The sequence below is a fragment of the Rhinichthys klamathensis genome, unplaced genomic scaffold (assembly GCF_029890125.1).
Source record: "Rhinichthys klamathensis goyatoka isolate OS25496 unplaced genomic scaffold, OSU_Roscu_1.1 h1tg000278l_1, whole genome shotgun sequence".
Lineage (NCBI taxonomy): Eukaryota > Metazoa > Chordata > Actinopteri > Cypriniformes > Leuciscidae > Rhinichthys > Rhinichthys klamathensis.
This window is the reverse complement of record NW_026606797.1, coordinates 402,151-429,066: the sequence shown is the minus strand read 5'-3', so window position 1 is coordinate 429,066 and position 26,916 is coordinate 402,151. Positions and strand designations below refer to the sequence as shown.

Below are 26,916 nucleotides of genomic sequence, written 5' to 3'. Positions count from 1 at the left end.
TGTCTTGTTCCATGAGCTAATAATAATAAAAAAACCTTTACGATAATTAGTTTGCTTGTGGTGCTGTGGCAGGAGTCAACGCTCTTAAAATATTATCATTTTCTTTAGCCCTAGACTCATGCGGGACGTGACACGACCCAGTCTGAACGCACCTGAGGTTTGATTCCTGTCAGGAACCTGCCGGTCACGAATCCTCCGGAGCGCGGCTGCGGTTCATAGGGCTGAAAGCATGGCAGGGATTTCCCAGAAGGCATCAGTGGTGGCCGGCGGCCCTCCAGCTCAATCTGACCCAGTAAGCAGGAGATCTGCACATACACAGGAACATGGGTCAGACGACGATCACAACCATAACATCTGCTTTTACCTGACTAATTGCACAATACCAATCAGGGATCAAACAATATCTTAATCACATTATCAACAAGTTTAACAATCACATTATCACATTCATGTTTTCTGTCCCCAAATCTAAGCCCCCTTGAAATAATAAAGTCTTTTGTTATACTACTTTTTAAGAATGTGCAGGAACCGTGCAAAAGTAATAAAAAATCTGCTGTGTTCAGACCATGGACTGTATAAAATATATGCGTAGTGTGTGTGACGTCATCCGAAGTGTTTCTGAAGAGCATTATTGAAGCCCAAAGTGGGCGAAGCCGGCCGTCGCCATCTTGGATAACCGTAAATGTGCAGCGAGGCGGATTAGCTGAGGTGACGTGACGCTAACACACAGCAGACAAACGGCTAGTAGTGACATCAGAGCAATCCACCTGTCACTCAAGTGGTCACGCCCTTAATTATGCACAACTTTAAGGATTAATAGAATTTAAACGGATGAGTTATTAAAAAATTAACCCCCTCACAGTTTTCATGAAGGGCAAAATTAGCTATATAGACCAAAACCACTTTTTGCACCAGGCGGTAAACATGTGTTTTTCTGCTGTAAAGTTGGTCATTTTAACATGGGGGTTTATGGGATTGACTCTCTTCTGCAGCCGGCCTCTAGTGGCCAGTGGAGGAACTGCAGTTTAAGTCACTCAGTGTTGGATTGAAGAGAGAGACGGGGTTCAGAGCTGCGCTGTGAGAAACATCACCTGCATGGTGTTGACCGTCGAGCCCTTGGCCCCGGACTGCACCATCAGCTGGAGGTTGTTCTCTGGGAAGGAGCGATGGAGACCCAGTGGCATGCACACCTGAGGACGAGAGGACACCCATTAAGAGAGTGATCGAGCTTCCACAGCGAGGACATTCTGATACGAGCTCTGTATTATTAATGTGCACCTTGTTGATGTTGTTGTTCACTTGATTGACCTCCTCTTTGAACTTCAGGTCCACCATGTTGAAGTCTCTCTGGTCTGTGTTGAGATGTGCGTCCTGCCAGCGCTCTCGGGCTTCGGCGTCTCCGGCGGACGCAGGCAGGTTAAACGCGGCCCGGAGAGCCTGTGTTCAAACATGAGAGGCAATGAATATCAACTGACAATACTTGAGTCTCCCCTCATACTATATTGGATATCGTTAAACATCTTGGCCATCTTTTACACATCTGACACTTTATTCAGAAGGGTTTCATCATTTCTTCTTCAACCCAAAAACGTAAAAAGTTTCTTTAACCCTCTGGTGTTCTTCGGTCGTTTCCGACCGGAATTTTTTAAATAAAAAAATGTTAAAAATCGTAGCTTCATCGGAATGGTACGAAACTTGGTGACTTTTATGGTACTTAGTATATGAACACACAAAAAAATTGGGGACATGATTTGAAAAGTCTAAGTGGTCGTAAAAAAAATAGTCACACTCATGGCCTTCGGTCAAAAATGACCGGCCATAGGATATGAATGGGAAAATGGCAAAAATATGAAAATACAGAGGTTTTTTGTGCGTACAATCTACAAATCAGCCACGATGCAGAAAAAAAGCATAACACAGTGAAGGGGTGAATCTCTAAAACATCAAGAGTGCAAAACAGACAAATACACTCACACACACACACACTTATACACACAAAAACACACGCACACACAAATGAACGTGTGTCATTGCAAAAGCTAATTTTGGGAAATGTGTGAAATAAAAGCAATTATTCATCAATGTAAGGAATAAAAAGCACACAGATATGAAAGCATGAGACTGTAAGCCATCAAGGTTGCAAAATAGACATGCTCACACACACACACACACACAGACACAGACACATAGGGAAATATGAGACTGGTGAAACTGTAACAGAGAAATGTGAGAATATGTGAAATCAAATCAATGAATCAAATAAAGGGGAGACATTGGGTCCAAAATGCAAAGGTCACACACTATGTCTCTCTCTCTTGAACACACGCACACACACACACACACACACACACACACAGTGTAAGATCAAACGATGGAATTCTTCCCTAGTAACCTCCAGGCCTATTGCAGCACATATGTGCTCTTTTGATGTGTTTATTAGAGGTTGAATTCAAATCAAATACTGTCAAACTACCCATACTACTTCTGAATAGGATGTCTACTTCATAAATTGTATGAAAATTATGGAAATACATGGTTCAGATCACTCAAAACATATATGAAAATGGAGGCGCCCTTATTTGGTCAGTAAGGAAGCTTGGCGTTCCATGCATCTAGTGAAAAAGTTTGGTATGCGCCAAAATAAAATCTTGACTGAAAGCTTATTTTTTGAGATATCAACCTAAAATTTGGAACACAACTTCTTAAGATTTTTGGCTTTCATTTTCTTGCAGTTTTAGAGTAAAATATATTTTATAATATATATATTTTATATAAAATATAAATAATAAAAATTTTACATTGTTCATTTTTATTAACTCAAACTTTCATAACTTTTTTTCTGTTTCACTTTCATAATTTCTTTCACTTCTACAATAATCTGGCAAATCTGAAAAATCTTCTTTAAAACAAGACCAACCATAGGTCTATATTCCAAAGCATTCTTGAATTACAACCATTTAAGTTTGGATAGTGATTTTCATGTCTATGCGAAAATAATATAATTTTTATTTTATTTTTTAAAAAATAAAATAAAACAACCAAACAAACAAAAAACTTGACAAAAATAGTCTTTGAGAATCACTTATTATAAATTAAAATCCACAACCTGAAAAAAATAGGCAAATATGTGCAAAAACAACTAGAATTCACAAGCCTTTCTACAGAGGCTGTAAATCCATCTAGTGGTTAAAATATGATATTGCATGATAATTATGCTCACTACATCCACCAGATGGCTCCAATGTGATTTAAAAAAATGTTTTCTATAGGCCAAGGATCCACTTTAACCTGAAATACAGCATTAATTAAAAAATAATAAAAATAATATATATATATAAATTTTCTATTATATTCAATGGGAAAAAATTGATCATAATTATTGCATAAATATTAATTATTTTCATAAAATTCTCTCAAAACACAAAAAAGAAAAAATATTATTGAACAAAAATAAATTTCATTGATTTTACTGAAAAAAAATAAAAATTGATTTCAGGGGTCCGGTCACTTTTGACCGCGAAAGTCTTGAGTGTGACTGGAAAACGAAGAACTCCAGAGGGTTAAAGTCCCCCTGTGGGGAAAATCCAGCTTTTAATGTTGTTTATGTGTCTATGTGGTGTTTTTAATACGCTTTAAGACAATCCATGTGTAAGTTCATAAGTCGACAGCATTGCTGAGTATTTTCTCCTTAAAACTGCAGTGAACCAAAGACAGTCTCAAAAACACGGTTTGAAATCGCTGGTGTTTCTGACGTCACAAACGACCTTGTAACCAATCAGATCAACGTGTGATCGTCAACCAGTGGATCTCTGAGCTGAGTGAGTGAGTGGAGGCGGGGCTCATTTGCATATTCATAGAACCACGCATACTAAACGAGGCAAGGGTGTCGTGTTACATTCAAGATATGTTAATGCATGAAGAAAAATTTTTTTTAAGGAAAAAACTTTTAAATATGTCATTTTGGTGATAAAAGATTAGTTTTAAAGGGATACTCCACCCAAAAATGAAAATTCTGTCATCATTTACTCACCCTCAAGTTGTTGCAAACCTGTATGAGTTTCTTTCTTCTGCTGAACACAAAGGAAGATATTTTGAAGAACGATTGGAACTTCGGAGGGTGAGTAAATGATGACAGAATTTAAATTTTTGGGTGGAGTATCCCTTTAAGGGATAAAATGATTGATACAAGGGGACTTTAAAGGTCCCGTTCTTCGCGATTCCATTTTTCAAACTTTAGTTAGTGTGTAATGTTGCTGTTAGAGCATAAATAATACCTGTAAAATTATAAAGCTCAAAGTTCAATGCCTAGCGAGATATTTTATTTAACAGAAGTCCCCTTTCAAAGCATACAGCGAACGGCCGGTTTGGACTACATCCCTCTACTTCCTTTTTAATGACGTAACTAGAACAGTTTTTTGACTAATCTCCGCCCACGGGAATACACAAAAAAAGGGGCCGTGGTCTTGTTGCGCTCCCACGGAGAAGAAGCACTTCAGCTGCGCATGAATCTCCAATTTATGGTAAGAGGCGTGACCTTTCCGGGCAACGTGCGATAAGCTGCTGTCCAATCACAACACAGGAACCGCTGGCACAATCAGAACTCGTTACGTGTTTCTGAAGGAGGGACTTCATAGAACAAGGAAGTCATCGGGCCGTTTTTTGGACAGTGAAAACAGCGGTATACAGATAAGTAAATTGTGTGAAAAATACAGTGTTTTTTTACACGCGAAACATGAAGAACGGGACCTTTAAGACTTCACTTTTTTAAACTTTTTTTTACATCAGCAATAATCTTCTAAGTGTCCTGTTTGAAAAGAGATCAAACTGAAGTCTGTCGCTCTAAAGCATTCAATATTTACCACAGTTTAACCCTCTGGGGTCTGAGGTGTTTTTGGGGCCATTTGGATGTTCTGTGATGCCCTTACATTTGTGCTTTTTTCAGTTATTTATAAACATGTTAATGGCAAAGGTGTAAATTCACTCTATATAGCACAAACAGGGCTACCATAATCTGTGAGCAACTTGTATGTACATTGTTTGTATTTTTAAGAGAATATTGTTTATGCGTGGTTATTGAAAAAAATTAAAATGAAAGCTGCTGAAATAAGACCACAAAACAAATACTAAATATGTGTCCACAAGACTTTTGACAAATGGATGTTGACGCTTCGAGTTCTGGCTTCAAAATGATCTGAAAATCATCCTTCCTAATCATTCACATAAACCAATAGATTGTTTTAAATTGTGAAAAACATTTTTTTTGTTTGCCAAGGCAATATGCAGATGGGCGGAACGGCCCAACCCCTATCATGAATATTAAGTGGTTCTCAGACAGTGACCCTGCATAATAATGAGCCTTTCATTCAGGGGTGTCACACAAGAAATAATGCAAGGAAAATATATATATATATTGTCATTGCATTCTTTCTTGTATATATATAGCCTAAATATATATATATATATATATATACACACACACACACATATATATATATATATATATATATATATATATATATATATATATATATATATATATATATATATATATATATATATATACAAACAATCAAAATATAAATGAAAGCCAAAAGCACATTTTTAGTCATACCTGGAAACAAATTCTAGTCAAATGCTATATGGGCCATTCTACAGAATCTTGAAAAGAAAATAGTCTTTTTCCATAAATGTCTTATAAAGTATTATTTTTTAAAGTAGACCAATACAATAAAAATAAACCAGTCGCATTTCAAAGTCGTTCGCGAAATGACCGCCAGGTGGCGCAAAGGGACATTTATCAAAACGTAAGTGGGGCTAATGTCAATTAACAGTAAGGATGAAATTCTACAAGTTATGGTAATTTGCAAATAAGCCTACAACAAACATTTATTTTTAAACAAATATTTTTAAATATGCAACATGCACGTTTAAACAACAAACAATACAATCTGAACCAGCGCTTCTGCTCCTGTATTGAGACATGCAGCGCGTTGCAGTTACGATCCTGGTTCCAGTGGCCTTAATACATTCACGGCTTTTTAAAATGTCACAAAGCGTTTTGAGATGGTTTTGAATGAAATATTGAAGTTTATAATTAGGGTATTTTGGCACACCACGCCGAGTGGCTATGCATTATTCTAAAATCTGGCTTTATTCTGGCATGTTGAATTAGAGTTTGACAAACGCGGCGGCGCGTTCATTTGAATTTATTTTTCTCATAACAGCTAAAAGAACTTACTGCGTAATTGTTGGTCATACAGATAAGATATCATCTTTTAAAACTGTAAAAGGTCTACTTTTATTCATGTAGGCTAAAGTAGGCCTACACTCTCTGGCTAACGACAAAACGTTTTCTCGCTTATGTGAGAAACAAACGTTTGGGCATTTCTCAGTGAGAAAATTCATAGCCGAGCGGTAGAACTGACGGTTCGATCATCAAGATGACATGGGTTCAAATCCCGAACAAACATGGTCTACTGCAAATTTTATATTTATTAATGCAGAGAGATTTGTGTAGCTCTAAAACTCTGTTACACCATACAGTTTTTTGCTTATATTTATAAAATAAAATTACCATGCATTTCCATTTTACACTAAGGAACAATAGTATCCAACAGAACGACTTTGCATCTGTACCAATCGTATGAGGCCAATCGTAATTTCAAAAGCAGTTCTGTAAAAAAAGTAATTTTATATATATAGCCAATATATATATATATTTTTTTTATTAGGCCTATTATTATTATTTTTTTGATTCCCTACAACCTAGAGTTTTTAAAAACATGGTTTTAAGTAAAGTGTGATTTGCCAGGGGGACGGGGATTTCCTTCTGGTCTAAACATCCCTGCTTCTGCTGAATTATTTGAATCCCCACACCCCTCCCTCCACAGCTAATCAATGCTATAGGCTACTTCACCAATAGACCATATCAAATATAAAATAGAGATATGCAACAGAACAAGCACGTTTAAACAACGATAAACAATAAAATCAAAACCAGCGTTTCAGTTGTCCATTAGTTCAAGTGGCCTTAATGCATGCACGGCTTTTCAAAATTTCACAAAGCGTTTTGAGATTATTTTGAATGAAATATTGAAGTTTATAATTAAGTGTTTTGGCAGACCACGCCGAGTGGCCCTATGCATTTTTCTAAAATCGGGTTTTATTCGAACTTTTGCTAACGACAAAAGTTTATCTGTCGTCTCTGTCTCCGGGAACTGCGCGTCACAAAAATGAACCGAAAGCCACTTCAGCTCAGTCACTATAAGAAATCGGCTCTGTCTAATGCCTTTAAATGTCTAAATATTCAGGCTAATAAATGTTATCTGATTATGTAATCCATATGAAAACGAGAGGTACAGAGGATCTACTCAAACATGTAGCCTGTAAGCGCTTCCCAATGAGAAAATGACAAGGGTGAAAATCTCGCTCTAATGAAATGTAGCAGGCTAAATCGCCCTGAATTAAAATGTAAAAACAGATCAAATAATGTATTTGTCGAAATGTTGCGATATTGTTTCATTTAAGTTCATAATTATTCTATAGGCCTACATGTTATTTAATTTAGCAGCATTACCACGAAGCACCGTGGTTCGATATTTATTTGAATAATAAAAAAAATAATAAAAACTTAATTCACAAATTGCATGCCTGGTTGAAAGGATCCAAAGATCCCTGTAGAATTTAATATTAAGTTGAACATTTTGTTCATGACAACAAACATGCGTTTTTTCAGATTATATTTAGTTTTGCTTGGAAAAAGCTGGCCCAAACCAGTTTTATTTCATCAATTATTGAAATAATGAAATATTTAGTAATAAACTTTTATGACAGAAATTTCACTAGGCTACATGTAACTTAAATCATTTAATTCCTTCATTATCAACACTGTCTAGAATAGCGATTTAAGTGTGAATTACGACTTCTCTTTGTGTTAAATCAGCCTCAGACTCCAATAGCCGGTGGGGGGTTGGAGGGACAGTTCAGTGCTGTAGCCTATCGAGCGCGCAGGACAATAGGCCTAGGTGTTAATGTTCCTCTTTCATATGGAGAGCGAGGGAGACTAAATAAACTTGTTAAAAAGAGATTCAGCGCGAGAGAGGCAAAGAAAAACGCATGTTTTAATTTAATTATGTTGCTTTGGACAATTTTCGTTTTGTAGGCCTACTGTTTTAATTGTTTAATGTCATTTATTTGGCAATACAAATTTAAAATGTCGCAAGAATAATATTAGCCTAGTGTTTCTTATTTTGCATCGCAAAAGAAATAAACTCTAAACCCGATGCAACCCTGTTTTAAATAAAAAAAAAACACTTTATTTAAACCTTGAAATGTTCGAACTTGGTTTCAAACTTAAGTAATTTTAGTGTTCTTTTACATTACACAATAATTTAGCAGACTAAAGACGAGCAGACTAATGCACTCGGCTGACAATCTTCCTTCATCAGTTTGTGTCCTTTGTGCAGCGGCTGCGGTTCTACTGGAATGTAGCAAATTTATGTTGTAATGATAATTAAACAAAACTCTTGACTTTAAATAAGTAAACAGTTATAAACAGTTAGCTATTTAAGCATCAAGAAGGTAAAATATAAACGCTGTTGGCCAACATCGGTTAACAACATGTATGCCACATTGAGATTCGATCTCGGGTCGATTGAAACTCCCTGAAGCTCGTGTTGATGCGTTGATCACTGAGCCACCGTTTGTACGCTGTTAGAGTTAAAGTCTTATGCTCTTGTAAAGCTTCATTGATGTAGCCTAAATGTTTTTATTGCAATGTTTTATGTTTTCATTATTTATTCAATTTCATTTCAGTATTTCAGCCTAATTTCAGTATTGTGATTATGAATTATTTTAACTACGTTTCACTTGTTGAATTCATCTGCTACCAGCTTTCAATCGCTCTGAATGAGCAGCAGATTACGCATTAGAGAGAATAAACGAACACTTTTCAGAGTCTATGATTGTAGCGCCTCTTAGCGGTAAAAGGTAGCAAATACACCCCACATTTTACCTCCGCGGTGGAACGGCTGATGTGGGCATTGTCATGGCTTGCCTCAACATTTGCGTTTGAATAGCGCGCGTTCTCCGTGGGCGTGTCAGATTAACGCGTAATGAAGTGTAATGAGCTGGGGAAAAAAATACTGACAGCACTCTCTTTTCATACAGATTACATAAACTGAGAATATTTGTTTTTTATATAAATTACTTCATTGAAAAGAAGAGAATTCAAGCTTCATAAAGAAAAATCTCTCGTGCCTGTATGACAAGTATTTGCAGAGTTAGAGTTCATTTTTCGGACGCGTTTCAGAATGGACTGCACTGACAGAGAGAAGGCAAAACTCGCATCATGTTTATTTTTCTTCATTTGACAAAAAGCACAACACTTTGTTTTTATTGTGAGTATACAGAAAAATAATATACACTAAACAGGATCGACTGATGTATAACACTTACATGTAAGATTAAAATCAACAGAGTATTTTGAGTCTCTTTTGCACTGATAAGAAAAAAAGTCTGCCTATCGCGCCGGCGCGATAGCCGACCCCAGGGGGTTAAGTTGGAAATGTTATTTTCAGGTCTATGCTCAATAAGAGAATAAATGTATTATAAATACAGCGTAAATATAATTTAGCACCATAAAATCCCCCATAAATACAAAATATTAAATAAAAAACATTATTGAATTAAAATACAGTACATAGATCTCATTGGAAAATAAATAAATAAAATAATCTGTAATTTTTCGACAGGCGAAGAGCACCAGAGGGCTAACCGGCACGCGTCGCCACCTACTGGTGTAACGATGTAATTGATACAATCTTCATTTGAAGAATCAAGTTACTTTCATTAGATTATTTTCTCTATTTTAACCGTTATTGTTGACATCACTATTTATATCTGAACTATAAACGTTTATCTCAGAACTGTGATATGAACTATTGTAAGACAGAAATAATGAAACTGAGGTTGAAAAGCCTGTTTGTGAAGCGGTTTCATATCTACACATGACGACGGCTCTCTGGATCAGAACACAGATCTGAACGTTCCTGTGATTAAAGGTTTAATAGACATAAGAGCCGAATCGCTGTCATTTAGGAATAAGATCGAGTGTGTGTTTGAATCAAGATTGTGATCTTTTAACGAATAATCGTACAGCTCTACAACAAGCATATACATGTTTTAGACAGTCACACAGTTTGATGGTAATGATAGAACGATGTACCTTGGAGCCGCATGAGACTGACTTCTGGATAATTTTCCTTCTTTGTTTGTTGGCTCCATCTTTGACTAGAATGTCCTCCACACCTGTCAGAAGCACATGAGAGTCAAACACAAGTCCTCATTCTGAGTGTGAGCGAGGCGAGTTGGCAGTGTGTGACGCGGATGAGCAGTGTGTGACGCGGATGAGCAGTGTGTGGTGATGTCAAAAGTAGCGACTTCAGTAAAAACTGCGCCGCTTTGAGCGCTGATGACTCGTAAACTCCTCTGATTGGCCGTTGTGTTCACGCGCTCATTAGATATGTCTCTGATTGGCTGCAATGATCAGCGCTTCAAAAACATGTTGTAAATAAAAGAGTTTTTAAAATGTGGTCGATTCAAAATGGATTCTCAAAGGCCATGAATCGATTTTCCCCATATTTTTGTATCTATCCCCCAAAAGCCGGTGTTAGTGTTCCTCCACTGTTCACAGGCCTGCATGTTACAGCTGATGCTGGGAGATTATATGTGTGTTTTATCTTGAACATTAAATAACCTGATCGTGTTTGATCAAGAACGGTTTGACCTAAAAATATCAAAATTGAAAATACTGCGGACACAAAGACACCTACATCTTGGATGCCCTTGAGGTAAGCTAAAACATATCAAAAATTAATTTCAAAGTGAACTATCCCTTTAACAGTCCCTCGGGCCAGTGTGTGCCTGTTACGGCTCGTCCACAGGGGTGTGTTACCCAGGGGTGTGTGGTGTGTTACCCAGGGGTGTGTGTGTGTGTGTTACCCAGGGGAGTGTGTGTGTTACCCAGGGGAGTGTGTGTGTTACCCAGGGGAGTGTGCGTGTTATTCAGGAGTGGGTGTGTTACCCAGGGGAGTGTGTGTGTTACCCAGGGGAGTGTGTGTGTTACCCAGGGGAGTGTGTGTGTTACCCAGGGGAGTGTGTGTGTTACCCAGGGGTGTGTGTGTGTTACCCAGGGGTGTGTGTGTGTGTGTTACCCAGGGGAGTGTGTGTGTTACCCAGGGGAGTGTGTGTGTTACCCAGGGGAGTGTGCGTGTTATTCAGGAGTGGGTGTGTGTTATTCAGGAGTGTGTGTGTGTGTTACCCAGGTGTGTGTGTGTGTGTGTGTGTTACCCAGGGGTGTCTGTGTGTGTGTTACCCAGGGGAGTGTGTGTGTTACCCAGGGGTGTCTGTGTGTGTGTTACCCAGGGGAGTGTGTGTGTTACCCAGGGGAGTGTGTGTGTTACCCAGGGGAGTGTGCGTGTTATTCAGGAGTGGGTGTGTGTTATTCAGGAGTGTGTGTGTGTGTGTGTTACCCAGGTGTGTGTGTGTGTGTGTGTTACCCAGGGGTGTCTGTGTGTGTGTTACCCAGGGGTGTGTGTGTGTGTGTTACCCAGGGGTGTCTGGTGTGTGTGTGTGTGTTACCCACGGGTGTGTGTGTGTGTGTGTGTTACCCAGGGGTGTCTGGTGTGTGTGTGTGTGTTACCCAGGGGTGTGTATGTGTGTGTTACCCAGGGGTGTGTGTGTGTTACCCAGGGGTGTGTGTGTGTGTATGTGTTACCCAGGGGTGTGTGTGTGTTACCCAGGGGTGTGTGTGTGTGTATGTGTTACCCAGGGGTGTGTGTGTTACCCAGGTGTGTGTGTGTTACCCAGGGGTGTGTGTGTGTTACCCAGGGGTGTGTGTGTGTGTGTGTGTTACCCAGGGGTGTGTGTGTGTTACCCAGGGGTGTGTGTGTGTGTGTTACCCAGGGGTGTGTGTGTGTTACCCAGGGTGTGTGTGTGTGTGTTACCCATGGGGTGTGTGTGTGTGTGTTACCCATGGGGTGTGTGTGTGTTAACCAGGGGTGTGTGTGTGTTACCCAGGGGTGTGTGTGTGTTACCCAGGGGTGTGTGTGTGTGTGTGTGTGTGTTACCCAGGGGTGTGTGTGTTACCCAGGTGTGTGTGTGTTACCCAGGGGTGTGTGTGTTACCCAGGTGTGTGTGTGTTACCCAGGGGTGTGTGTGTGTTACCCAGGGGTGTGTGTGTGTGTATGTGTTACCCAGGGGTGTGTGTGTTACCCAGGTGTGTGTGTGTTACCCAGGGGTGTGTGTGTGTTACCCAGGGGGGTGTGTGTTACCCAGGGGGGTGTGTGTGTGTGTTACCCAGGGATGTGTGTGTGTTACCCAGGGGTGTGTGTGTGTTACCCAGGGGTGTGTGTGTGTGTGTTACCCATGGGGTGTGTGTGTGTGTGTTACCCATGGGGTGTGTGTGTGTTAACCAGGGGTGTGTGTGTTACCCAGGGTTGTGTGTGTGTTACCCAGGGGTGTGTGTGTGTGTGTGTTACCCAGGGGTGTGTGTGTGTGTGTTACCCAGGGGTGTGTGTGTGTGTGTTACCCAGGGTGAAGCCGCGGTAGAGCTGCAGGAAAGCGGTGAAGAGTCGCGCGAGGCAGCTGAGCAGTTTCCCGCTGGTCTGTCCGCCGTACAGCTCGTAGCAGCAGTGGACCAGGCCGTACGCCGAGCTGCCGTACTGAGCCTTATCCAGAACGCCCATCAGGAGCTCGCCCTGGCGGATCACCACCTGACACACACACCGGGAAAACACGGTCAAACACTACAACGCTTGCTCACTTGTGTTGGGGAAAGGTACTTTGTAATGCATTACAATATTGAGTTACTCCCTTAAAAAGTAACTAATGGGCTTGTTTTTTTAAATAAAAATAAAATTATATTTTTGGGCAAATGTAAAGACCCTTTCACACCAAAAGTGAAATAATAAGCCTCAGGCTGAAGGGAATGCAGATTCACATGTGTTCAGTAGAGGAAAGCAAACCAGCAACCCTTCAGCTGAGGCTGTTCTGGACAACAGAGGAAGAGGACGCAGGAGAGGAACGCTCAACACTTACTTTAACAAAACAATGCTTATGGTTAACTGAATAATTGAAGGTCAGAAGCAAGTACATTGGTCCATAAAGTGACCATTGTATGCATTGGTCCAATTAAATGCATACAAATGTATGTTTTATGAAACATATTTAGTTATTGGAGGTTTGCATAGTAATCAGATTCTGCATTTCACATTTATTCATTTTGAGAAATATTGAATCTTTTTTTTGTGCAAGTGAGATGAGTGCTCACATTTAGTCTAGAACTACAATAACTATCATGTTCACACACACACACACACACACACACACACACACACACACACACACACACACACACACACAGTGTAAAGACTGAAGCCCTGTCAGTATATTCCCTAATCACCTGGGATTCACACATAGACTCGGGACTGTATCCGGGAACAGATCTGGGAGGTTCCTTCACCCAGGCTTTACTGGGAATCTTCGCCTTTCCCGTCAAGTTTAAAGGGATGCAGTTTTCTGGGATGACGTTCAGCAAGAGGGTTGACACCACCTTGAAAACACAACAACGACATGTTGGTATTCATGCAAGTCAATGTATCAGTTTTCGGGCTTCTGGGAGAATGCATTCGGGAGTCTCAACACACACACCACTGGTCAAACGCTTGGGATAGATACGATTTTACAGTAAGAAGTCTCTTCTGCTCACCAAGGCTGCATTTATTTGATAAAAAATACACAGAAATATTGTGAATTATTATTCCAGTGTAAATCAGCTGTTTTCTATGTGAATATATAGTAAAGTGTAATTTATTCCTGTGATCAAAGCTGAATTTTCAGCATCATTACTCCAGTCTTCAGAGTCACATGATCCTTCAGAAATCACTCTAATATGAGGATCTGATGCTCAAGATACATTTATGATTATTATCAGTGTTGAATACAGTTGTGTACAATTTTTATTTCAGGATTCTTAGAAGCTTCTGTAACATTATACACTACCGTTAACAAGTTTGGGGTCAGTGCGATTTTTTATTTAATTTTTTGGGGGAAAGAAATCTATACTTTTATCCATCAAGGATGAATTTACTTGATCAAAAGTGACAGTAAAGACGTTTATAATGTTACAAAAGATTCTATTTCAAATAAACACTGTTCTTTTGAACTTTCTATTCATCAAAAAATCCTGAAATAAAAATGTAAATAACATATTAGAGTGATTTCTGAAGGATCATGTGACACTGAAGACTGGAGTAATGATGCTGAACATTCAGCTTTGATCACAGGAATAAATTACACTTTACTATATATTCACATAGAAAACAGCTGATTTACACTGGAATAATATTTCACTGTTTTACTGTATTTTTGTATTGTTTTTATCAAATAAATGCAGCCTTGGTGAGCAGAAGAGCCTTCTTTTAAAAACCTCACCGACCCCAAGCGTTTGACCGGTGGTGTGTGTGAACAACTGTGCCCTCGGTATAGCGGTGTGTGTTTGCAGATGTGCTGTCGGTATAGCGGAGTGTGTTCGCAGATGTGCTGTCGGTATAGCGGTGTGTGTTCGCAGATGTGCTGTCGGTATAGCGGTGTGCGTTTGCAGATGTGCTGTCGGTATAGCGGTGTGCGTTTGCAGATGTGCTGTCGGTATAGCGGAGTGTGTTTGCAGATGTGCTGTCGGTATAGCGGAGTGTGTTTGCAGATGTGCTGTCGGTATAGCGGTGTGCGTTTGCAGATGTGCTGTCGGTATAGCGGAGTGTGTTTGCAGATGTGCTGTCGGTATAGCGGAGTGTGTTTGCAGATGTGCTGTCGGTATAGCGGAGTGTGTTTGCAGATGTGCTGTCGGTATAGCGGTGTGTGTTTGCAGATGTGCTGTCGGTATAGCGGAGTGTGTTTGCAGATGTGCTGTCGGTATAGCGGAGTGTGTTTGCAGATGTGCTGTCGGTATAGCGGTGTGCGTTTGCAGATGTGCTGTCGGTATAGCGGAGTGTGTTTGCAGATGTGCTGTCGGTATAGCGGAGTGCGTTTGCAGATGTGCTGTCGGTATAGCGGTGTGCGTTTGCAGATGTGCTGTCGGTATAGCGGAGTGTGTTTGCAGATGTGCTGTCGGTATAGCGGAGTGTGTCTGCAGATGTGCTGTCGGTATAGCGGAGTGGGTTTGCAGATGTGCTGTCGGTATAGCGGAGTGTGTCTGCAGATGTGCTGTCGGTATAGCGGAGTGTGTTTGCAGATGTGCTGTCGGTATAGCGGAGTGTGTCTGCAGATGTGCTGTCGGTATAGCGGAGTGGGTTTGCAGATGTGCTGTCGGTATAGCGGTGTGCGTTTGCAGATGTGCTGTCGGTATAGCGGAGTGTGTCTGCAGATGTGCTGTCGGTATAGCGGAGTGCGTTTGCAGATGTGCTGTCGGTATAGCGGAGTGTGTTTGCAGATGTGCTGTCGGTATAGCGGAGTGTGTTTGCAGATGTGCTGTCGGTATAGCGGAGTGCGTTTGCAGATGTGCTGTCGGTATAGCGGAGTGTGTTTGCAGATGTGCTGTCGGTATAGCGGAGTGTGTTTGCAGATGTGCTGTCGGTATAGCGGTGTGCGTTTGCAGATGTGCTGTCGGTATAGCGGAGTGCGTTTGCAGATGTGCTGTCGGTATAGCGGAGTGTGTTTGCAGATGTGCTGTCGGTATAGCGGTGTGCGTTTGCAGATGTGCTGTCGGTATAGCGGAGTGCGTTTGCAGATGTGCTGTCGGTATAGCGGAGTGTGTTTGCAGATGTGCTGTCGGTATAGCGGTGTGCGTTTGCAGATGTGCTGTCGGTATAGCGGAGTGTGTTTGCAGATGTGCTGTCGGTATAGCGGTGTGCGTTTGCAGATGTGCTGTCGGTATAGCGGTGTGCGTTTGCAGATGTGCTGTCGGTATAGCGGAGTGTGTTTGCAGATGTGCTGTCGGTATAGCGGTGTGCGTTTGCAGATGTGCTGTCGGTATAGCGGAGTGTGTTTGCAGATGTGCTGTCGGTATAGCGGAGTGTGTTTGCAGATGTGCTGTCGGTATAGCGGAGTGTGTTTGCAGATGTGCTGTCGGTATAGCGGTGTGCGTTTGCAGATGTGCTGTCGGTATAGCGGAGTGTGTTTGCAGATGTGCTGTCGGTATAGCGGTGTGTGTTTGCAGATGTGCTGTCGGTATAGCGGAGTGTGTTTGCAGATGTGCTGTCGGTATAGCGGAGTGTGTTTGCAGATGTGCTGTCGGTATAGCGGAGTGCGTTTGCAGATGTGCTGTCGGTATAGCGGAGTGTGTTTGCAGATGTGCTGTCGGTATAGCGGAGTGCGTTTGCAGATGTGCTGTCGGTATAGCGGTGTGCGTTTGCAGATGTGCTGTCGGTATAGCGGAGTGTGTTTGCAGATGTGCTGTCGGTATAGCGGAGTGTGTCTGCAGATGTGCTGTCGGTATAGCGGAGTGGGTTTGCAGATGTGCTGTCGGTATAGCGGAGTGTGTCTGCAGATGTGCTGTCGGTATAGCGGAGTGTGTTTGCAGATGTGCTGTCGGTATAGCGGAGTGTGTCTGCAGATGTGCTGTCGGTATAGCGGAGTGGGTTTGCAGATGTGCTGTCGGTATAGCGGTGTGCGTTTGCAGATGTGCTGTCGGTATAGCGGAGTGTGTTTGCAGATGTGCTGTCGGTATAGCGGAGTGTGTCTGCAGATGTGCTGTCGGTATAGCGGAGTGCGTTTGCAGATGTGCTGTCGGTATAGCGGAGTGTGTTTGCAGATGTGCTGTCGGTATAGCGGAGTGTGTTTGCAGATGTGCTGTCGGTATAGCGGAGTGCGTTTGCAGATGTGCTGTCGGTATAGCGGAGTGCGTTTGCAGATGTGCTGTCGGTATAGCGGAGTGTGTTTGCAGATGTGCTGTCGGTATAGCGGAGTGTGTTTGCAGATGTGCTGTCGGTATAGCGGTGTGCGTTTGCAGATGTGCTGTCGGTATAGCGGAGTGCGTTTGCAGATGTGCTGTCGGTATAGCGGAGTGCGTTTGCAGATGTGCTGTCGGTATAGCGGAGTGCGTTTGCAGATGTGCTGTCGGTATAGCGGAGTGCGTTTGCAGATGTGCTGTCGGTATAGCGGAGTGCGTTTGCAGATGTGCTGTCGGTATAGCGGAGTGTGTTTGCAGATGTGCTGTCGGTATAGCGGTGTGTGTTTGCAGATGTGCTGTCGGTATAGCGGTGTGTGTTTGCAGATGTGCTGTCGGTATAGCGGAGTGCGTTTGCAGATGTGCTGTCGGTATAGCGGAGTGTGTTTGCAGATGTGCTGTCGGTATAGCGGAGTGCGTCTGCAGATGTGCTGTCGGTATAGCGGTGTGCGTTTGCAGATGTGCTGTCGGTATAGCGGAGTGTGTTTGCAGATGTGCTGTCGGTATAGCGGAGTGCGTTCGCAGATGTGCTGTCGGTATAGCGGTGTGTGTTTGCAGATGTGCTGTCGGTATAGCGGTGTGTGTTTGCAGATGTGCTGTCGGTATAGCGGTGTGTGTTTGCAGATGTGCTGTCGGTATAGCGGAGTGTGTTTGCAGATGTGCTGTCGGTATAGCGGAGTGTGTCTGCAGATGTGCTGTCGGTATAGCGGAGTGTGTTTGCAGATGTGCTGTCGGTATAGCGGAGTGTGTTTGCAGATGTGCTGTCGGTATAGCGGAGTGCGTTTGCAGATGTGCTGTCGGTATAGCGGAGTGTGTTTGCAGATGTGCTGTCGGTATAGCGGAGTGCGTTTGCAGATGTGCTGTCGGTATAGCGGAGTGCGTTTGCAGATGTGCTGTCGGTATAGCGGAGTGCGTTTGCAGATGTGCTGTCGGTATAGCGGTGTGCGTTTGCAGATGTGCTGTCGGTATAGCGGAGTGTGTTTGCAGATGTGCTGTCGGTATAGCGGAGTGCGTTCGCAGATGTGCTGTCGGTATAGCGGAGTGTGTTTGCAGATGTGCTGTCGGTATAGCGGTGTGTGTTTGCAGATGTGCTGTCGGTATAGCGGTGTGTGTTTGCAGATGTGCTGTCGGTATAGCGGAGTGTGTTTGCAGATGTGCTGTCGGTATAGCGGAGTGTGTCTGCAGATGTGCTGTCGGTATAGCGGAGTGTGTTTGCAGATGTGCTGTCGGTATAGCGGAGTGTGTTTGCAGATGTGCTGTCGGTATAGCGGAGTGCGTTTGCAGATGTGCTGTCGGTATAGCGGAGTGTGTTTGCAGATGTGCTGTCGGTATAGCGGAGTGCGTTTGCAGATGTGCTGTCGGTATAGCGGAGTGTGTTCGCAGATGTGCTGTCGGTATAGCGGTGTGCGTTCGCAGATGTGCTGTCGGTATAGCGGAGTGCGTTCGCAGATGTGCTGTCGGTATAGCGGAGTGTGTTTGCAGATGTGCTGTCGGTATAGCGGAGTGTGTTTGCAGATGTGCTGTCGGTATAGCGGAGTGTGTTTGCAGATGTGCTGTCGGTATAGCGGAGTGTGTTTGCAGTTGTGCTGTCGGTATAGCGGAGTGTGTTCGCAGATGTGCTGTCGGTATAGCGGTGTGCGTTCGCAGATGTGCTGTCGGTATAGCGGAGTGTGTTCGCAGATGTGCTGTCGGTATAGCGGAGTGTGTTTGCAGATGTGCTGTCGGTATAGCGGTGTGCGTTTGCAGATGTGCTGTCGGTATAGCGGAGTGTGTTTGCAGATGTGCTGTCGGTATAGCGGAGTGTGTTTGCAGATGTGCTGTCGGTATAGCGGTGTGCGTTTGCAGATGTGCTGTCGGTATAGCGGAGTGTGTTTGCAGATGTGCTGTCGGTATAGCGGAGTGCGTTTGCAGATGTGCTGTCGGTATAGCGGAGTGCGTCTGCAGATGTGCTGTCGGTATAGCGGTGTGCGTCTGCAGATGTGCTGTCGGTATAGCGGAGTGCGTTTGCAGATGTGCTGTCGGTATAGCGGAGTGTGTTTGCAGTTGTGCTGTCGGTATAGCGGAGTGCGTTTGCAGATGTGCTGTCGGTATAGCGGAGTGTGTTTGCAGTTGTGCTGTCGGTATAGCGGAGTGTGTTTGCAGATGTGCTGTCGGTATAGCGGAGTGCGTTTGCAGATGTGCTGTCGGTATAGCGGAGTGCGTTTGCAGATGTGCTGTCGGTATAGCGGAGTGCGTTTGCAGATGTGCTGTCGGTATAGCGGAGTGTGTTTGCAGTTGTGCTGTCGGTATAGCGGAGTGTGTTTGCAGATGTGCTGTCGGTATAGCGGTGTGTGTTTGCAGATGTGCTGTCGGTATAGCGGTGTGCGTCTGCAGATGTGCTGTCGGTATAGCGGAGTGTGTTTGCAGATGTGCTGTCGGTATAGCGGAGTGCGTTTGCAGATGTGCTGTCGGTATAGCGGAGTGCGTTTGCAGATGTGCTGTCGGTATAGCGGTGTGCGTCTGCAGATGTGCTGTCGGTATAGCGGAGTGTGTTTGCAGATGTGCTGTCGGTATAGCGGAGTGTGTTTGCAGATGTGCTGTCGGTATAGCGGAGTGTGTTTGCAGATGTGCTGTCGGTATAGCGGAGTGTGTTTGCAGATGTGCTGTCGGTATAGCGGAGTGTGTTTGCAGATGTGCTGTCGGTATAGCGGAGTGTGTTTGCAGATGTGCTGTCGGTATAGCGGTGTGTGTTTGCAGATGTGCTGTCGGTATAGCGGTGTGCGTTTGCAGATGTGCTGTCGGTATAGCGGTGTGTGTTTGCAGATGTGCTGTCGGTATAGCGGTGTGTGTTTGCAGATGTGCTGTCGGTATAGCGGAGTGTGTTTGCAGATGTGCTGTCGGTATAGCGGAGTGCGTTTGCAGATGTGCTGTCGGTATAGCGGTGTGCGTTCGCAGATGTGCTGTCGGTATAGCGGTGTGTGTTTGCAGATGTGCTGTCGGTATAGCGGTGTGCGTCTGCAGATGTGCTGTCGGTATAGCGGAGTGTGTTTGCAGATGTGCTGTCGGTATAGCGGAGTGTGTTTGCAGATGTGCTGTCGGTATAGCGGAGTGCGTTTGCAGATGTGCTGTCGGTATAGCGGTGTGTGTTTGCAGATGTGCTGTCGGTATAGCGGAGTGTGTTTGCAGATGTGCTGTCGGTATAGCGGTGTGCGTCTGCAGATGTGCTGTCGGTATAGCGGTGTGCGTCTGCAGATGTGCTGTCGGTATAGCGGTGTGCGTCTGCAGATGTGCTGTCGGTATAGCGGAGTGTGTTTGCAGATGTGCTGTCGGTATAGCGGAGTGTGTTTGCAGATGTGCTGTCGGTATAGCGGTGTGCGTTCGCAGATGTGCTGTCGGTATAGCGGTGTGCGTTTGCAGCAGTGTTAATTTTGTCAGCAAATTTTGATTTAGTTTTAGTCTTAGTCTTTTGACTAAAATGGCATTTAGTTTTAGTCATATTTTAGTCATCTGAATTGTTTTAGTTTTAGTCTAGTTTTAGTCGACGAAATACAATAACATTTTAGTCGACTAAATCTACAGTAGATTTAGTCGACTAAAATATAATGGGTTTAGTTCAATTGTAATGCGTTAATTTAGAATTTCTCTAAAATTTCCAAACCCATTTACTCCCGGAGAAAACATCTATTAACCTATTAATATGAATGATTTTTAAGTTTGAACATGCAATACAGATACAGATTTAACTGCTGTTACTTAAAAAATATCTTAAAATTAAATAAAACCACTTTTCCTAAAGTACAACACAGTCTTCTTTACAATGAATGATATATGCATTCCTTATAACTACTTGCATACATCATTCTTTATTCTTTCAAGCAGACATATTTATTTGTATGAATTCAATATAATTAATCCTTATTAAAGCTATTAACAAACAGTGAATGCTTTTCTCTTTTTCTTTTGTTGCTTGATCAAAATTAAGGACACGGACCGCATTATGTTTATTGCCACTGTCACTTTAAGACGTCGGATCATGTCCAATGACATGCGGATACAATTGCACTGATGCACATCCGATACACTCACAGTTTAAGACATAACCAGCATAGTTTACATGAATACTCTCTAAAAACGGACATTTAGACAGACTGTTGTGTGTATTTGTCCATTCAGACACGAAAGAGAGCTCAATTCAGTAGCCTACTCGCGCGCTGTAGGTGTATTGTGCATGACTGCACGCTTCGGGTTAGGTGTGTGCGCACAGAAAACCGCACCGAATAGAACTCTTTTTTGCATCGTCACTCTTATTCAGATCTATATGTCTGCTCTACTCATTCTCCCAGACGGTCACATTTTTTAACGTTTTATGACCGCGGGGTAGATCACGTTACAGTAGCCTACAAATGTGCGCATCTATCACACACGCTCAGGACATCAGTTCTGACGGATCGCTTCCCAAATCGTCACTATCTAACATTTTCGTCTAGTTTTTATTCGTTGACGAAAATGTCAATAGATTTTCGTCATAGTCTTTGTCATTCAAAACTAGGTTTTATTTAGTTATCGTCTCGTTTTCGTCTGTGAAAAAATGTCGTTGACGAATAATTTTCGTCGTTATTTTCGTCAACGAAATTAACACTGGTTTGCAGATGTGCTGTCGGTATAGCGGAGTGCGTTCGCAGATGTGCTGTCGGTATAGCGGTGTGTGTTTGCAGATGTGCTGTCGGTATAGCGGAGTGCGTTCGCAGATGTGCTGTCGGTATAGCGGAGTGCGTTCGCAGATGTGCTGTCGGTATAGCGGAGTGTGTTTGCAGATGTGCTGTCGGTATAGCGGAGTGCGTTCGCAGATGTGCTGTCGGTATAGCGGAGTGTGTTTGCAGATGTGCTGTCGGTATAGCGGAGTGCGTTTGCAGATGTGCTGTCGGTATAGCGGAGTGCGTTTGCAGATGTGCTGTCGGTATAGCGGAGTGCGTTCGCAGATGTGCTGTCGGTATAGCGGAGTGCGTTCGCAGATGTGCTGTCGGTATAGCGGAGTGTGTTCGCAGATGTGCTGTCGGTATAGCGGAGTGCGTTTGCAGATGTGCTGTCGGTATAGCGGTGTGCGTTTGCAGATGTGCTGTCGGTATAGCGGTGTGTGTTTGCAGATGTGCTGTCGGTATAGCGGAGTGCGTTTGCAGATGTGCTGTCGGTATAGCGGAGTGCGTTCGCAGATGTGCTGTCGGTATAGCGGTGTGTGTTTGCAGATGTGCTGTCGGTATAGCGGAGTGTGTTTGCAGATGTGCTGTCGGTATAGCGGTGTGTGTTTGCAGATGTGCTGTCGGTATAGCGGAGTGTGTTTGCAGATGTGCTGTCGGTATAGCGGAGTGTGTTTGCAGATGTGCTGTCGGTATAGCGGTGTGCGTTCGCAGATGTGCTGTCGGTATAGCGGAGTGCGTTCGCAGATGTGCTGTCGGTATAGCGGTGTGTGTTTGCAGATGTGCTGTCGGTATAGCGGAGTGTGTTTGCAGATGTGCTGTCGGTATAGCGGAGTGCGTTTGCAGATGTGCTGTCGGTATAGCGGTGTGCGTTCGCAGATGTGCTGTCGGTATAGCGGAGTGTGTCTGCAGATGTGCTGTCGGTATAGCGGAGTGTGTCTGCAGATGTGCTGTCGGTATAGCGGAGTGTGTTTGCAGATGTGCTGTCGGTATAGCGGTGTGTGTTTGCAGATGTGCTGTCGGTATAGCGGAGTGTGTTTGCAGATGTGCTGTCGGTATAGCGGTGTGCGTTCGCAGATGTGCTGTCGGTATAGCGGTGTGCGTCTGCAGATGTGCTGTCGGTATAGCGGTGTGCGTTTGCAGATGTGCTGTCGGTATAGCGGAGTGCGTTCGCAGATGTGCTGTCGGTATAGCGGAGTGCGTTCGCAGATGTGCTGTCGGTATAGCGGAGTGTGTTTGCAGATGTGCTGTCGGTATAGCGGTGTGTGTTTGCAGATGTGCTGTCGGTATAGCGGAGTGTGTTTGCAGATGTGCTGTCGGTATAGCGGAGTGCGTTTGCAGATGTGCTGTCGGTATAGCGGTGTGCGTTCGCAGATGTGCTGTCGGTATAGCGGAGTGTGTCTGCAGATGTGCTGTCGGTATAGCGGAGTGTGTTCGCAGATGTGCTGTCGGTATAGCGGTGTGCGTTTGCAGATGTGCTGTCGGTATAGCGGAGTGTGTTTGCAGATGTGCTGTCGGTATAGCGGTGTGTGTTTGCAGATGTGCTGTCGGTATAGCGGAGTGTGTTTGCAGATGTGCTGTCGGTATAGCGGAGTGCGTTTGCAGATGTGCTGTCGGTATAGCGGAGTGCGTTTGCAGATGTGCTGTCGGTATAGCGGAGTGTGTTTGCAGATGTGCTGTCGGTATAGCGGAGTGTGTTTGCAGATGTGCTGTCGGTATAGCGGAGTGTGTTTGCAGATGTGCTGTCGGTATAGCGGAGTGTGTTTGCAGATGTGCTGTCGGTATAGCGGTGTGTGTTTGCAGATGTGCTGTCGGTATAGCGGAGTGTGTTTGCAGATGTGCTGTCGGTATAGCGGAGTGTGTTTGCAGATGTGCTGTCGGTATAGCGGAGTGTGTTTGCAGATGTGCTGTCGGTATAGCGGTGTGTGTTTGCAGATGTGCTGTCGGTATAGCGGTGTGTGTTTGCAGATGTGCTGTCGGTATAGCGGTGTGTGTTTGCAGATGTGCTGTCGGTATAGCGGTGTGTGTTTGCAGATGTGCTGTCGGTATAGCGGAGTGTGTTTGCAGATGTGCTGTCGGTATAGCGGAGTGCGTTTGCAGATGTGCTGTCGGTATAGCGGAGTGTGTTTGCAGATGTGCTGTCGGTATAGCGGTGTGTGTTTGCAGATGTGCTGTCGGTATAGCGGTGTGTGTTTGCAGATGTGCTGTCGGTATAGCGGTGTGCGTTCGCAGATGTGCTGTCGGTATAGCGGTGTGTGTTTGCAGATGTGCTGTCGGTATAGCGGTGTGCGTCTGCAGATGTGCTGTCGGTATAGCGGAGTGTGTTTGCAGATGTGCTGTCGGTATAGCGGAGTGTGTTTGCAGATGTGCTGTCGGTATAGCGGTGTGTGTTTGCAGATGTGCTGTCGGTATAGCGGAGTGCGTTTGCAGATGTGCTGTCGGTATAGCGGAGTGTGTTTGCAGATGTGCTGTCGGTATAGCGGAGTGCGTTTGCAGATGTGCTGTCGGTATAGCGGTGTGCGTTCGCAGATGTGCTGTCGGTATAGCGGAGTGCGTTTGCAGATGTGCTGTCGGTATAGCGGTGTGTGTTTGCAGATGTGCTGTCGGTATAGCGGAGTGCGTTTGCAGATGTGCTGTCGGTATAGCGGAGTGTGTTTGCAGATGTGCTGTCGGTATAGCGGAGTGTGTTTGCAGATGTGCTGTCGGTATAGCGGAGTGCGTTTGCAGATGTGCTGTCGGTATAGCGGTGTGTGTTTGCAGATGTGCTGTCGGTATAGCGGAGTGTGTTTGCAGATGTGCTGTCGGTATAGCGGAGTGCGTTTGCAGATGTGCTGTCGGTATAGCGGTGTGCGTCTGCAGATGTGCTGTCGGTATAGCGGAGTGTGTTTGCAGATGTGCTGTCGGTATAGCGGTGTGCGTTTGCAGATGTGCTGTCGGTATAGCGGAGTGAGTTTGCAGATGTGCTGTCGGTATAGCGGAGTGCGTTTGCAGATGTGCTGTCGGTATAGCGGTGTGTGTTTGCAGATGTGCTGTCGGTATAGCGGAGTGCGTTTGCAGATGTGCTGTCGGTATAGCGGAGTGTGTTTGCAGATGTGCTGTCGGTATAGCGGAGTGTGTTTGCAGATGTGCTGTCGGTATAGCGGAGTGCGTTTGCAGATGTGCTGTCGGTATAGCGGTGTGTGTTTGCAGATGTGCTGTCGGTATAGCGGAGTGTGTTTGCAGATGTGCTGTCGGTATAGCGGAGTGTGTTTGCAGATGTGCTGTCGGTATAGCGGAGTGTGTTTGCAGATGTGCTGTCGGTATAGCGGAGTGTGTTTGCAGATGTGCTGTCGGTATAGCGGTGTGTGTTTGCAGATGTGCTGTCGGTATAGCGGAGTGCGTTTGCAGATGTGCTGTCGGTATAGCGGTGTGCGTCTGCAGATGTGCTGTCGGTATAGCGGAGTGTGTTTGCAGATGTGCTGTCGGTATAGCGGTGTGCGTTTGCAGATGTGCTGTCGGTATAGCGGAGTGAGTTTGCAGATGTGCTGTCGGTATAGCGGAGTGCGTTTGCAGATGTGCTGTCGGTATAGCGGTGTGTGTTTGCAGATGTGCTGTCGGTATAGCGGAGTGCGTTTGCAGATGTGCTGTCGGTATAGCGGAGTGCGTTTGCAGATGTGCTGTCGGTATAGCGGAGTGTGTTTGCAGATGTGCTGTCGGTATAGCGGTGTGTGTCTGCAGATGTGCTGTCGGTATAGCGGTGTGTGTTCGCAGATGTGCTGTCGGTATAGCGGAGTGCGTTTGCAGATGTGCTGTCGGTATAGCGGAGTGTGTTTGCAGATGTGCTGTCGGTATAGCGGAGTGCGTTTGCAGATGTGCTGTCGGTATAGCGGTGTGTGTTTGCAGATGTGCTGTCGGTATAGCGGAGTGCGTTTGCAGATGTGCTGTCGGTATAGCGGAGTGTGTTTGCAGATGTGCTGTCGGTATAGCGGAGTGCGTTTGCAGATGTGCTGTCGGTATAGCGGAGTGTGTTTGCAGATGTGCTGTCGGTATAGCGGAGTGCGTTTGCAGATGTGCTGTCGGTATAGCGGTGTGTGTTTGCAGATGTGCTGTCGGTATAGCGGAGTGTGTTTGCAGATGTGCTGTCGGTATAGCGGAGTGCGTTTGCAGATGTGCTGTCGGTATAGCGGTGTGCGTTCGCAGATGTGCTGTCGGTATAGCGGTGTGCGTCTGCAGATGTGCTGTCGGTATAGCGGAGTGTGTTTGCAGATGTGCTGTCGGTATAGCGGTGTGTGTTTGCAGATGTGCTGTCGGTATAGCGGAGTGTGTTCGCAGATGTGCTGTCGGTATAGCGGTGTGTGTTTGCAGATGTGCTGTCGGTATAGCGGAGTGTGTTTGCAGATGTGCTGTCGGTATAGCGGTGTGCGTCTGCAGATGTGCTGTCGGTATAGCGGAGTGTGTTTGCAGATGTGCTGTCGGTATAGCGGTGTGCGTCTGCAGATGTGCTGTCGGTATAGCGGAGTGTGTTTGCAGATGTGCTGTCGGTATAGCGGTGTGCGTTTGCAGATGTGCTGTCGGTATAGCGGAGTGAGTTTGCAGATGTGCTGTCGGTATAGCGGAGTGCGTTTGCAGATGTGCTGTCGGTATAGCGGTGTGTGTTTGCAGATGTGCTGTCGGTATAGCGGAGTGCGTTTGCAGATGTGCTGTCGGTATAGCGGAGTGCGTTTGCAGATGTGCTGTCGGTATAGCGGAGTGTGTTTGCAGATGTGCTGTCGGTATAGCGGTGTGTGTCTGCAGATGTGCTGTCGGTATAGCGGTGTGTGTTCGCAGATGTGCTGTCGGTATAGCGGAGTGCGTTTGCAGATGTGCTGTCGGTATAGCGGAGTGTGTTTGCAGATGTGCTGTCGGTATAGCGGAGTGCGTTTGCAGATGTGCTGTCGGTATAGCGGTGTGTGTTCGCAGATGTGCTGTCGGTATAGCGGAGTGCGTTTGCAGATGTGCTGTCGGTATAGCGGAGTGTGTTTGCAGATGTGCTGTCGGTATAGCGGAGTGCGTTTGCAGATGTGCTGTCGGTATAGCGGTGTGTGTTCGCAGATGTGCTGTCGGTATAGCGGAGTGTGTTTGCAGATGTGCTGTCGGTATAGCGGTGTGTGTTCGCAGATGTGCTGTCGGTATAGCGGAGTGCGTTTGCAGATGTGCTGTCGGTATAGCGGAGTGCGTTTGCAGATGTGCTGTCGGTATAGCGGTGTGTGTCTGCAGATGTGCTGTCGGTATAGCGGAGTGCGTTTGCAGATGTGCTGTCGGTATAGCGGAGTGCGTTTGCAG

General features: G+C 44.8%; 1 protein-coding gene across 1 annotated transcript in view; it reads right to left on the bottom strand.

The window, feature by feature from the left end:
* polr1a (RNA polymerase I subunit A) overlaps positions 1–26,916 on the bottom strand; it is a 74,244-nt gene that overhangs the window by 30,184 nt on the left and 17,144 nt on the right. The window contains exons 15-20 of the mRNA XM_056268960.1: positions 13,463–13,612; positions 12,590–12,773; positions 10,226–10,308; positions 1,279–1,437; positions 1,092–1,190; positions 153–305 (exon numbers count right to left, since the gene is read on the bottom strand). Coding sequence (XP_056124935.1) covers positions 153–305; positions 1,092–1,190; positions 1,279–1,437; positions 10,226–10,308; positions 12,590–12,773; positions 13,463–13,612 — 828 coding nt within the window. The remainder of the gene's footprint in view (positions 1–152; positions 306–1,091; positions 1,191–1,278; positions 1,438–10,225; positions 10,309–12,589; positions 12,774–13,462; positions 13,613–26,916) is intronic.